Raw genomic sequence first — 14221 nt, 5'->3', positions numbered from 1 at the left:
CTCTATTAAACGTTTAAAAGAGGAAGGCCCTTTCTACAGACAAAAGCTGTGCTAGATAAGCTCACATAACCAAAGCCAGTGTGCAAATACCCTTTAGTAACTAATTCCTTTGGGATGAAAAACCAAACCCAAACTACCTTAATTACATGTGGCACAAATTGCATGCATGGATAAGGCTGAAAAAACAGTAACAATTCTTAGCAAGCCAGGCTTGGTGGGAGGATGACTGCTCATGAAGGATGACAAAGGGAAACCAAGAGCAGAGGAGTACCAGACTTCCACACAAATCTAGTCACATTAAACAGCACAAAGGAAGTGGGTTTTTTTGTTTGTGCTCTCTAAAAAGAGGTACCAGTATGCTTATTTCAAGATGACTGCAAGATAAAGACGATTCCTCCAAAAATCACATAAGATGGCACAAACAGAACATGCAAGGCTAAAAATAGGTGCTGCTCTTAAGTTACAGCTTTTTATTAAACCACAGGCATTATTTATCTGACATAATCATTTATATGACAGAGCTAACATTCAAGATTATCAAGAGGGTATTTTTCTCACTATTTCTAATTACGGGTCTTAATATGTGGCATACAAGAGGATTAAAAAAAAAAAACCCAAAACTCATCCTAACCAAGAACTTTCACAAATGCTAAAGTTAAAAAAAATAACAGGAACTCCACAGGATTCAGGATATGATGGATAAAATCATCCATGTGGTAGGAAAATATGACACCATTCACATATTAGATCTTAACACAGGCCTAGATAGTCTGACATCTTCTGAGACTGACAGCACTTCTGTTCTGCCACAAATGATGGAGCTTTTATGGAGATCAGTTGCTTACTCAAACCGTGTGTTTTAGGTTGACTGGTCTCACTGCAAATAGTCAGTTAACAGCACCATTCATTCATCACAACTTTAACATCAAACCAAGGTACCCACTTTAGACACACTCCGTCCCATCCCAACTCCCAAGCCAATCCATTTATCCCACCTGTTTCCTCCCAATCTGCCATGCCATGTTGTAGTATCTCCTCCAAATCAGTTTACCTCTCGTAGCTGCACCCTGAACCTGCTCTTACTGCCTAAAAGCCCCTTCCCAGTCACCAGCCAAAGCAACTGCCTGCCCTATCTCACCTCCTAATATCCACACGATGATGCCGTCCACTCATCTCCTAATAGCATATTTTCTCAACTTGCTACCTCAGTACTTCATCTGAAATGCCCATTGTAAGATTCCACCACAGCCATCCCAAACCCACTGAATCTCTTCAAGCCACCACTTTTCCTCTAACCCATTACCAGCCGCAAGCTACCCATCCCGTCTCTCAGCCTACCCTAAAAACACTTTATAATCTTCACTCATCTTTAGCCCAACCTCCCAGTCCCCATCCAAGTCTCCTGCCCATCCGACTAGGCAGCTAACCCTGAACCTACCCCAAACAAATTTCTCTCCCACTCTCAGACCACTCACCCCAAAGACTCCGACTTACCTTTCTTTCATGCCACAACCTCATGCCATTTTCCAAACCTGTCACTCCTCAATCTCAATCCCTACACCCACCTCATGATCTCCCCCCTCAAAACATTTTCACCTCCAACACCCATCCATTCCCTAGACAGTCCCCAATAACCTGCAACACCTCAACCACAATCTCTTCTTGCTTTCCTACTCCACAGCTTCCCAGTCAGGCTAAAATGCCCCACAACCTCAGCTCCCTTGCACATTCCCAAACCACAGCCTCCCATCCATACGCCCTACAGCATCCCTCAATACCTGCCTCCCACCCCTCAACCGCGCACACTCCCCACTGCCCCACCTGACGCCAAACCCCACCTCAGAACAACCTGACGTTTCAGAGCCCTCTTCCATCCACACACCGTAAACTGCCGCGCCTCAGCCCCATCGTCGCCTTCTCCCTCACCCCCCCAACACAACTTGCCGCGCCCTCAGCCCCATAACAGCCGTCTCCTCCCCACACACACCCTCCAGCCAGCCTCCCCCGGTTACCTCTTCAGGTACCGGGCGTCCTCGCCCTGCATGGCGGCGGGGGGAGGCCTGGCCGGGCGCGGCCCCGCAGCGCTGCTGTTACCAGGGAGAGCGCGAGCCCCGCCCCGCGGCCTGCCAGCGCGCACGCGCCACGGCCGCGGCCCGCAGCGGTCAGCGCGCATGCGCACTGCGTGCCCACTCCGGCGAGGCGCCCCCTGCAGGCTGGGTGAGGCGCTGACCCCGGCCTGAGGCAAGAGGGGCAGTGGTGGCTTCCGGCCCCGTCTTCGCTTCACCGCAAGGCCGAAGAATGAGCCCTGCTGGTACCCATGAAGGTGCCATGCCGTGTCATGTTGTATCAAGGCTCCTCTTGCACCTCCAGGTGCAATGGCTGGATAACAGCCTCTGACCACCATGCCAGGTAAGCACCGTAGCCCTCACAGACAGGGTGTAGATGACCCCACAGGCCTTGGCACCCCCATGGTGATGTTACAAAACTCACCGCTGGCTCAGCATGTCCTGCTCCTTCATGAGAGTGACAGTGGGACATGGCAGCCTGCAGGCCTGCAAACTTAATGGTGCTGAGGAAAGCAAGGGTCCAGGTAGGGCATGGCCAAAGGTCCTTGACCCCCAGGGGAGTCAAGAACAATTTTACCTTTACATCTCTTTCATACCTGTTACTTTACTGTAAGGGTGACAGAACACTGGAACAGTTTCCTAGAGAGGTTATGAAATTTTCTTCTCTAGACGTTTTCAAGACCCATCTGGGTGCATTCCTATGTGACCTGCCCTAGGTGATCCTGCTTTGGCAGAGAGGTTGAACTTCATGATCTCTGGAGGTCCCTTCCAATCTCTACCATTCTTACATGGTTATAAAGTCAATGGCTAACAGGTAGAATCAGAGGCAGTACTGTCTTGTTGGTTTTTTGAACTCTGTACTCAAAGTAGGATTTTCATTTCTGCTTAGTTTTATAAAATTCATCAAAACTGTTGTATGGGATTTACTGAGTTTATTTATTCCAAGAATTATTTGAGGAGCATAGATGGTTGGCTGGGTTTCAGAATAAAAGGACAATACCACTCTGTAGCAACTAACAACAGTTGCTTGTAACATGCATGTAGATCTATCTTTGTGTTTGCTGGAATGCTCTTTGCTGGACAGCAGCCTCACTACATATAGGTGAAGTGGCTGTCTACCCAGAGTCATAAAGGTAATATAGAAATAGATAATAGTCAGAAACTTAAGCTTGTATTTTTATTGTGGCAAAATGTTATGAATCAACACTTAATATCTTCTGCTCCTATTGAAGACTAAATATGTAATATTTCATAATCTGTAACAGAGCAGCAAAAAATATTTTGCAGTATTCCATGCCCTTTCTTTGTTTCAACAAAAAATGGAAAAAGAAAGCACCCTGCAAAAGATAAAGTGCTACCTTAGAGCAATAAATTTACAAAGCAGTGCTAGAACATGAAACTTATTCTGTTTTTATCACAGTAATATTTCCTATTAATGACCATCATAAAGAAAAAATTATATATGACTACCTGATGAGAGCAACAGTTCTTCAAATATTTCAAGGAGCCCTTCAGATAAAACTACAACTCTTAAGTCATATCAATAAATAGTCTGATATTTCCTCAGTCTAAATATCTGACACTCTCCACATATTCCACTGAGAAGGTAATTTTTTTAATCTGGTCACATATGCCTACAAATTGAGAATACTTCTAGAGACCTATGAAAAAGCAAACAAAAGATTTCAGGGTGGGAATGATACAAAAGAATGTGAGACCTGAAAATATGAGAAAATAAGTATTTATTGCAGTGAGTCATGCCATGGTGTTTGGGCTATAATTGTCTGTTTGTTAGAGCCTGTCTCAGCCTAATAGAGTCCAAGTGACAATCTCTCAGCTTTGTAGCAATTGAGCCATGAGCAGTACCAAGATCTGATAATTTTGTTGGTCAGTAACTAACAGTTGATGCTGGGTTTAGAAAACCATGTAGTGCAAACACTAAAAACCTTGCATTGCATGATAGATTCTTTTAAAATTAAATTGTAAAAACAAATGCCTCCCAAGGTCTGGTTCTACAGCTTTCTCCTGAGCTGCTGATGTTCCTCTATGCAATTTCTTATATCCTGCTTGTTATAACAGGATAAATCAAGAGGCGTGTGGCCAGCAGGTCAAGAGAGGGCATTCAGCCTCTTTACTCTACTCTTGTGAGACCCAACCTCAAATATCGCATCCATTTATGGTATTCCCATCATAAGAAAGGCACAGAGCTGTTGGAGCAAGTCCTGAGGAGGGCCACAAAGATTAATCAAAGGGCACCTCTGCTGTGAGGATAGGCTGTGAGAGAGCGAGTTGTTCAGTCTAGTGAAGAGAAGATTCCAGGGGGTCTTGTAGCTGCCTTCCACTACCTAAAGAGGTCTTACAGAAAGCTAGAGAGGGACTTCTCATAAGGGTGTCTAGCAACAGGAAAAGGAGGAATGGTTTATAAGATGAGCAAAGAGTAATTTTAGACTGGATCTTAAGAAGTCCTTCAGTACAAGGGTGGTGAGACTCTGGAATATGCTGCCCATGAAGGTTGTTGATGCCTCCTCCCTGGAGGTGTTCAAGATCAGGGTACATGAAGTCCTGAGCATCTGAGTCTAGCTGAGATCTGCCCATGGAGGGGAGATTGGAGCAGATGATCTCTGGGGTCCCTTCCAACCTGAGCCATTCTATGATTCTATGAAGATTATGTGGCTTTACCATAGGACATGATGTTCCCCTCACTGCCACGTTAGAAGCATACTCAAGGAGAAGGAAAGAGTGGTATTTGAAGCAGAAGGGTAATCAAGTTGCAAAGAGAAGGTGAAATGTATCAGATTTCTGAGCTTCTCCTTTTTGTTTTGTTTTGTTTGGGTGGTTTAGCGGTTTGAATTTTTTTTTTAGAGCAATTGTAATAAATACTGTTCTAGAGTCAGGTAGAAGTAATATTGGTTTTTTTTTAGTGAGGGAATGCAAAGAAGGGTGGAAAAGTGCATGTGAGCTGCAGAGAAAATCAAAATAGGAAGAAAGGATATGAGGACAAATTAGGTGAAAGGATGAACCAAGTGGACAAACAAGAGGAAAGACAGAAGTGTTAATACAGAGTAAGAGAAGAAATGAACAACAACATTTTTGTAGAGTAAGTGTAGGTGAAAAAAAGAACATTTTTATTCTTTGAAATAATTCTTAAATAGTGAAAACTCATTTAAATGTTATAAAGAAAGCAAGCTTTTATGAAAAAATACTTATTTTCTGCTCCAGATGTGGACAGATGTTCTTAACCAGAGAGAATACACTCTGTGATACTGGAGCAACATCCACCAGACTGTCTCATGGTAACTTAGTTTTATTTCTTCCAATTTATTGTATTAGAATGAAACAAATTCATTCTGACTGAGAGGTACTGATGCTAAGCCTGATTTTGAAGTAACAAGATGTTTCCATGATCTTCAGTGAGCTTTATATAAGCCTTTGATGTTTAGCCATGAGGCTGCATGTTGAAAATTTCTTGGGGTCTGATTTCTTCAGAGTTCCACTGAATCCTACACAGATCTCTTTACATTGTGAAAAAGCACACAAAATAACTAACATTGCTTTTCTTTAGCAAATGGAATTGTTAAAATGTAATAGATTAATTTCTGCCTTGTGGAATTAAGAAACCAAAGCAGCCCTGAGATTTGTAATCTACTGAAGACTGTGTCTTGCTCTTAGGTAAAAAGAACACAGGTGGAAATCAAGGGAAAAACAGTGGATACTTTCCTTGTGAAAATGAACTATGTATAAACCTCCTTAAGGCCTTTTATTAACTGAAAGAAGGTACATCAATCTGAAAGCATGACATTCAGAGAAACAAGTGATTAGACTGTGCTGCTCAGTAGGGAATGGAGATAATGGTGTTCTGATGTGCTGTCACATAGTAAGTGATCTAGGTATGGAGGTAATAAACCTTGAGCTTAAAAGTTTATATTGGAAGGAGGAAGTGAGATGAGGCAAAGCAAAATTTGACATGCAAAGGATAAGTCTAGCTTACCTCTTCTGTCTGAAAATAATCTTGGGACACAGATGAAGGTGATTCTTGAAGGCCTTCTTGATCAGCAGTGACAGGGACATATGCACAAAAGAAGGGCATTTTCAATATGGCACATGATTGTGCTGGTAAATACTGGGTGCTCTTGTTACCCTTGAACAGAAGGATTCACAAAAATGGAAACAGGACTCTCTATGGAGAGCTTGATTTGTGGTTTGTAATGTATCTAATTCAACACTGACAGCTAATTTGCTGGTCTGAATGAGATGGAAATTAGCTGTAGGTTTTCATTGTTTCAGATGCAGAAAGGAAATGTAAAGATGTGAAAAGAAGCAGACCTATTCCTAGAGAATCAAAGCTTTCTTTTAAATTCTTTAAGCAAAGGGTTTACTGTTTTCTCCCTTGACTTAGTCATACCAGAACTGCTCACTTCTGTGCCAGTGATCATGTTTGATGGCCTTGTGTCCTCGTTCACTTGGCTAAATGAGTGGTAAACTGACCTCCACCATTTTGTGCCTCAGTGCTCCTCAGCACTCTTCAGCAGCTGGAGTGTTACAGACTGCATGTGCATACCTGCACAAACCTGCAAGGTAGAAACACAGCACCCAAGCTCAGCTGTTGGTGTGACAAAGCAACCATCTGCGTAGGCTTTCAGTGCCTGACCTGAAATTTCAGAGTTGCTACTTATGAAAAACAATACCAGTTTACTCATGTCCTAAGCAAGGCTGATCTAAGAAGTGTTGGAAGATATAAAATGTACTTCAGTGGTGCTACATTACCTTTTTCTTCCATAAGGGATCGACCCTTTAAGGAATTTTGGTGTGAGCAACACAGAACAGCATGTTGTATATTTTCATAGAATCATCTAGTTGGAAAAAACTTTGAAGATCATCCATCTTTTAAGTCCAACCATTATCCTAACATTACCAAGTCCATCACAAACCCACATCCCTTCCATCAGTAAGTTCTGTGTGCATGTTCAGTATGTGTAGTGCATTAGATTTTTTGTGTTAAGTTTGTACTTATTTTCTGGCAAACAACCTGAAATGCAGTATCCCTATCCAAAGGGCAAATGATGTGCTTTCAGTTTGGGTTTATTTTAAGTGGACTAAGGAAAACACAGGAAAATTAAATACAAAAGTGACCATAAATGAGCAAGCAGTTGGTCTCTGTCACCTTGTGGGCCTCACTGACACTGGCCAAGATTTCTTGTGCAAAATCCTGTGCTACTGAAGTCAGTGAGAGTTTTACCATTGACCCCAATGGGGACAGATTTCACCTCTTAATGTTTATTAGATGCAGCAGGCAGAAAGCAGACTCACAGCTATAAAGGCTATGACATTTTATGGCTCTGACTCTGCAACCACTCAAGCACGTGCTTAATTTTGCCACAGTAATAAAGTTAAGTGCCAGCCTAAGTGTTTTCAAGAAGGGGTCTCCTTTACACTTGAATAAATCTATATTTGATCATAAATCTGGAATTCTCCCTCTTCCTTATCCCTCCCTTCAAAACAAAATCAAAGGGGGAGGATTCTGCACATGACCATCAAATTCCTTCTACTTTACTCAAAAATAATTACATTTTTATGTGAAAAATAAGGAAAGAGACAGTAAGGAATAAGTACGTTAGCTGAAGTGATTTTGCTCAGGTGACTTGACTTAAAAAAGTTACTGATTTCAAACAGATTCAAAAGGGAAATTTCTATTTTCAACAGCTTGTTAAAAATATCTTGGACAATGGCTGTTTCCTTAGAAAAAGTGAAGATTTTGCACAGCATTTTACAGCCAAAATAATTTTCTCTTAAGTTTTTGAGCTATGCTAGAACAACACTAGCCTTGTTCTTCATACAAGGGCAAATGTTGCCCCTTTCACAGATAGCAGTATTAATTTTAACCAAAGCATATGAGAAATGTATGGAGAAAGAGAGACATTTATTCTAGATTAATTCATCATTGAATTCAAGCGTACAATTTTAATAGGACAGCATTTAACCAGTGGATTAACTTACCTTAGGCTAACGGGGTGTGCTTCCCCGTTATTACCAGTCTTTATGCCAGGAGCAGATGCCTTTCAGAAACCAATGCTTCAGCTTAAACAGACTCACAGTTTCATAGCAAGTTGTGATGAATCTCTTTCAGCCTATCCCTCTGCCCCAAACCAAATAATTTGTCCTCATTTTACTCCTATCACTAATATCACCTCCAGTGATTTGTGTTATAGTCTTCCTGGGAAATCTGTTCTGGGACTGAATTGCTGTTATTGCAAGAAAACCATTCAGCTGTTCTATCAAAGATGCTCAGCCCATGTTTTTTTTGAAGAGCCACGTCCAAACTTGGGTATAGTACTGTAGCTTAAGCCTTTCCAGTGCTGAGTAGGTAACAAGGATGACTTAATATTGTTTGTAGGGATGAAGTAATCCTTCTGTTTGTTTTGTGATAAGGCTGGTCTTCATACAGGGATCAATGGATTGGGGTCTTTGTGTGTAGTGTACTGAAGGGCAAACTAGATGGTCATGACAGTCTCTCCTGGCTTTAAGAAAGAGAGTGTGGATGATGAGTGTGTGTAAATTCTTTCACAGATTCTGTTCTTATGCCAATTTGTTTTATTTACATCATGGTTGACAGTAATAGAGGAAGTGGTCTACCGGGTAGGAGGGGTAAGGAGTCAGTTTTGGGAAGTGGTGGAAGCCCCATCCCTGTATGTTTTTAAGACCAGGCTGGATGTGGGTCTGAGCAATCTGATTTAGTTGAAAGTGTCCCTGTCCATAGCAGGGGGGTTGGAACTAGATGATCCTTAGGGTCTCTTCCAACTCTGATAATTCTGCGATTCTGTGACTCATCAGGAACCAGGGCAGAAGCTGTATTTCTGTTCGATGTAGTGCACTTGCCCTTTCAGCCTATTTCGTTTTTCAGAACTATCTGTGGCAGCATGGCTCGAGTGGAAACTGAAGAATGTTTGCAACAGAGACAGCTGAAAGAAAAAATGTAACTCACATGGCAGTCAACTGGGAAACTGTGAGAAACAAGATGCAGGAGAACAAAGACTTGCCAGGAGGGCTATGGCTGCATTTCCCTTGTAGTTAGGAGAGCCTTAAGGCTATGCCTACTTGCTGCCTAGAGCCCACCCCATATTCCGCCTAGGCTATCAGTCCTAGATGGAGTTATGTCAGGCAGGGTATCTTTTCCAGAGGACTTGCAAACAGCCTGAGCTGAGGGGCAGTGATGCTGCCCTAGGTGGCTCCACACAGAGACAGCCAGAAGCACTTCTGGCTGTGAAACACAACGAAGGAATGGCAAGAGAGTTATGGGGCATCAGAAGGAGGCTGTGAGAAGAGAAAGGGGATGATGTTCAAAACAAGGTGTATGTAGGACACAACAGGAAACCTGAGAGATGTCAGGGAACATGGAGTGAAGAATATTTCTTCTCCCTTCCAGCTGTACATTCCAGGAGTCTGGACACCAGGGGAAGGGGGAGGATATGAGGCTCATCTGGCTGGCCCATGAGTAAGACAATACGAGAGCCCAGGAGTTCAGCTCTGGTAATTGCTATTTCTTGTGAGCTTCTGGGTTACAATAATGGAAGTTTTACAGCACTGTTGAGCTGTGTGTTGAAAAAAAAAAAATCCTTCAGCTTTCAACTAATTTAGTTGCCATCTGTAAGCTGTTTAGGTGATTCCCCTCATTTCACTTTCCCCATTTAAATTTGCGATGTATGCCTTCTTGTTACACCTCCTACATACACATCTGTAGAGGCACAGAATACCACACAGGTGTGTAATTCAGGATTACTGATGCACTTTATAGGCAGAGTGAGATAATGTGGGATTACCATAGCCTATCCACAGGCTGCTCCTGTGGGGACCTGTGGTCTGTTCCTCACACCAGTGTATTTTAGACAGACACAGAAAGTGAAAAATACATAAATAAAATGTGCTTTACCCTACAAAACTCCAGCACTGGTGTTTGTATAGATGTCTTTAGTTTTATCTCATGCCTCCTGTACAAAACTCAATTTGCTGTTGTATTTCATATGCAAGATACTAAAGTTGTCCTTAGTTCACCCAGCTCCAGCTAAGTATCACATCTCATATGATTCATAAGATTTCCCTGCAACACAGAGGCATAGCAGTTGTCATGGCAAGGCACAGCGAGATGAGTTAATTAATGACATTTCAACATATCCTGGACTTTATTGGCTAGTGATGAAGAATCCCAGAGAAGAAAGCTCTGTGATTATACCAGATCCATCCTGTGTTGGTTTAATTTTTGAACTTTTTATACAGACTACATTGTCTCAATACCAGTGCTCATGGTCTCTGAAATGAAAAGCATTCCTCATAAAGAGGATTATAAGATTAAAATTATTGCTCATAAAGAGCATGTGGATCCTCACTGGGAGGATGATAGATGTAAAGCCATCAAATTACTGATGTCACCAAATATAACTAATTTAAGAGATAACAGTGCATTTTAAAAGAAATAGCTTGGATGTGTTAGATTTACAAACTGCAAGGATTTTCCTTCCCACTATGATCATTCTCCATTTATCATTTTATAATAAGAAAATGCCTTAAACTTAAAGTTAGTCTCAAACAAATGTCACTTGCTAGCTTTCTTGCTAATCCAGAGGAAATACTATCTTAGTAGTCCCTGAGGTCCAATGTCTAGGTGTTGGATACATGATAAACTTGCTTGAAGCTTTCTTCATGAGATATAGTCCTCAAGAGACAGCTGTGGATTTAATTTTTCAAGCTTTAGTACAACATAGCCCCTTAAAAATAAGATTTAAGTTTCCCTTGTTAGGTCACTTAACAGTTCCTTCTTTTATTTTACTCCTTTTTTTTTTCTTCCTCTGCTACTTGCCCAGACTTCTAATCCCTAGCCTCTGGAGGAAACATTTAACCATCTCAAACTTTTCATGTCTCGATTATTTTTTGTTCCAAAGGACAACACATATACATTTGGCTTTTTGAATGGTTCTAGCCTCAGAGCTCAGAGAGGAAGTGTTCATACACAGCAAGCAGTTTCCAGTCTTGATCGTTTAGGTTTCTACTTGCAGTTCTGAATAAAAGTGGTTTTCTGCAAATTCTGAGCCACTCATCTGTGTAAGAGCAGCTTTTCACAAGAAGAGATGTGTTTATGGGCTCTGCAATCCATGTTCCTGTGCGTTTATGCTGTCCAGGAGTTGGGCTTAATCTAGTTTTCTTTTCCCTTGACACTTAGCACTTAGTTTTCCAGAAACTAAGTTGAAGGTGTGCACAGGATTTAACTGCATAGTTCCTGGCATTGGGAGACTCCACACACTTAGAGATGTGTTAAGGATGAAGGCTCTCCAAGCCAACAACGTTATAGACACAATCTGTCTGAAGTGCAGGGGGAGAATAATTGTGATACTTGTACAGATCCACTATAAATGCTGCTTACAGCTCAGGACCCCTTCTCATAATGCTGCTCTGCCCACACACACGCACACAGAGTATCTGCCAGATTGTTCCTTCTCAGGAGCTAAAGATGGAAGAGGCCTTTCAAGGTCTCTTGTCAGATTTGTTCCCTATAATAAACTTTTGTTTTTTCCTTTCAGCTTGTTTTCATTTGGCTTCCTCAGGAAATTAGTTTTATCTTGCTTTACCTATCCATGCATTTATCATGTCTCTTCTTCCTCCCTCTAATGACTTCATGACATATTGGCCAAGTGCAGTCACCACTGAAAGATGTGCACAGAGTCTGAAAGTTAATTAAGTTTTTAGAGGTTTGTGAGCTCTGGCTGCGGGGTAGATGAGAAAGACCCATGATAGGGACTGCACCAAGGGAGAGTTAAGCAGAGTTCAGCTTTTTGGCAGCAGCAAGAGGTCAGTGACTCTGTGCACACTAGCCAGACAAATAGCACAGATGAATGGGCTGGCCAAGCTGTCCCAGAGCAACTCTAGACTGGCTGCAGCACAAGCAAATTCTTGTCCAGGGTGGATCTTTCCTGATAGATGGCAAATGAGGGTGGGGCTTATTTCAGGTAGAAGCAATAGCACATAAATGTAAAAGAAGCTGTCGTGTTGCTCTGTGGCTCACAGAACAACTTATTTTCCCGTTTAGTTTTAAACATCTTAACAAAAAAGATGCTCTCTAGCACTGCTGTGAAATGTGCTATTGTAACAGATCAGGGAAATGGCAGTCTGACGTTGGCCACCACAGTCAGCAAGTGTGGCGATTATAGAGCCTCAGTGTGAAAGCCTGAACCTTTACATCTCAGCCTCTCTTATAAGAGGGGCATACTGCAGAAGGTTGGATGATCTCTCTAACCCACAGTCTGCTCACATTACTTCTTTCTACAGATCTGTTATTTTATCCATTGCAATCTCTGCTTCCTCAGGTTGGAGTTTCTATTTGTCATGATGTTCACACTCCAGAAAAAGTCTTTCTCTCCTGGCATTACCACTCTCCTGTCATCTAAAGTATGATGGGTCTTCATCCCTCAGTCTTCTAAGAGTTCAGGAAAACAAGTGCTCTGGCTCTACGCAGGAGCAGCATGTAAGTGCTAAGTACCACCCAAAGCACATTTCCTGGCCAATGGGTTTAGGCTGTTTCCCAAGGCACTGCTGCTGTTTGCTGTGAGACAAGATAACTGGGCCGGGATGCTTTCTGGTCTGAGCAGTCAGTCATATGCCTTAGGTAGAAAGGATACAGCTGAGAGGAAGTGGGAAGGCATGTTGTTCTGGCAGTGTTGTGTGCAGGAGGAGCTTGCCATCTTTCTTTTGCTTTGGGATTGAAAAGAAAGTCTTGAGAGACTTTTTACCAAAGCATTTCTGCAGCTGTGTGCCTGAGCTGAAAGACATTAAGAATTCTCTCTCACTTGCCCAGTTCTCTCACAAGCTTCTCTATATTGTTTTTAGTGCTGTTTCCTGGGTGTGCAACATCCTCTTTATCCTACCTCACCAAATCACTATCTGCCCTGGTCACTCCTTAAAATTCTCATGTTATGTGCAGTCCACAGTGGCTGAGACAGGCATGTGGAGACCCCTTCCTCCTTGGTTAAAGACCTGTGCCTGTGTTCTTAAATGCAGAGCTGTGCATGCAGGGATCTGAGCTCTGCATACAGGAGGCTAAAGCTAGCTTGATCCTGCATATTCAAAAACTCACAATTCCTGCCAATCAGACAGAAGATTCTGTTAGCTTCCACCTCGGAAAGAGGCTTTGTCTTGCACTGGAGCCAACAGAGGGCAACAGACACAAAATTCAATATTGAGAAGAAATGCTTTTAAAAAACAGTGCTGAGCAGCCCAACCCATACTGTATCTGGAGTCACATATCACAGCGAAAGGCAGCATTCCATGCTGGACCTAAAAACCTTCTCAGGCTCCATCAATTAAACCACCACATATGGGGTGGAAGAGACTCAGCAAGGAACTCTCACTAGGGTTCAATGAAAACCAGATGTTGTGGGCACAGCTGTCATGCTTCTTATCAGGAACAGCTAAGCAGCCCTTGCTGCAGTTCCATCAGGAAGCCTGCCCTTCCTTCCCTTCAGCTCCAGCACTACTGAGAGTCCCTAACCTGTACCAAATAAAGTCCTCACGGCCAAAGCACGCAGGAGTCCTCCCCCAAATATTGCTATTTACATTAGCATACTGTTTATGGCTCTCCAAATTAGGGTCCTGCTGTGACTGTCCAAATGCTTAAGACGTGATGAGACTGGCTCCCACTCCTACTTAAGAGTGGCTTCATTTGCTCCCTTGAAAAGGCAATTTAGTGTTGGCTCCAGAGCTGGATGGATTAAAGTGAAAGAACTGTGTATTCTCTCCATAGGGATAAAGCTCTGGCCAATTTAATTTACATGAATTATAATGTATTTACCCATAGGGCTCACATGCTGTGTTTTGTTGCTTTAGATGAAATTCCATATTGCTAAATTCCAATTGTATAAATGCTAACAGATTGCTGCTGGGACTGCACCCTTGAAAGCAGCGCATGGGAATGGTGCAGGATATGCCCTGAAGGGCATGAGTCATCCTGACCTACAGGCAGTGAACTCTGCTTTGGAAATGTGGTTCAAAGCAAGGGTTTCTCATGAGAGATCAGAAGTCCTATCCCAAGGTTGGGTCATTGCCCACGGACCTGTTTTGCTCTGCACTTCCTTGGGTCCTTTTGCCACAGTGATTTTGCAAGGCCGACTAGTCTA

General features: G+C 42.5%; 2 protein-coding genes across 4 annotated transcripts in view; one reads left to right on the top strand and one right to left on the bottom strand.

The window, feature by feature from the left end:
• KIFAP3 (kinesin associated protein 3) overlaps positions 1-2122 on the bottom strand; it is a 72266-nt gene extending 70144 nt beyond the window's left edge. For 2 of the 3 annotated variants that reach the window (XM_064147284.1, XM_064147285.1), the window contains exon 1: positions 2013-2119. In XM_064147284.1, the coding sequence (XP_064003354.1) occupies positions 2013-2044 (32 nt within the window). In that variant the 5' untranslated portion in view covers positions 2045-2119. Of the gene's footprint in view, positions 1-2012 lie in introns of all 3 variants that reach the window. The other variant, XM_064147286.1, reaches the window with a different exon arrangement.
• A 106-nt stretch (positions 2123-2228) lies between these two features.
• Positions 2229-14221, top strand: part of NTMT2 (N-terminal Xaa-Pro-Lys N-methyltransferase 2) — a 36446-nt gene continuing 24453 nt past the window's right edge. The window contains exons 1-2 of the mRNA XM_064147283.1: positions 2229-2409; positions 5286-5359. Of these exons, the coding sequence (XP_064003353.1) occupies positions 2318-2409; positions 5286-5359 (166 nt within the window). The 5' untranslated portion in view covers positions 2229-2317. The remainder of the gene's footprint in view (positions 2410-5285; positions 5360-14221) is intronic.

The sequence above is a fragment of the Pogoniulus pusillus genome, chromosome 8, assembly GCF_015220805.1.
Source record: "Pogoniulus pusillus isolate bPogPus1 chromosome 8, bPogPus1.pri, whole genome shotgun sequence".
NCBI classification, from domain to species: domain Eukaryota; kingdom Metazoa; phylum Chordata; class Aves; order Piciformes; family Lybiidae; genus Pogoniulus; species Pogoniulus pusillus.
This window is presented reverse-complemented; position numbering and strand designations above follow the sequence as displayed.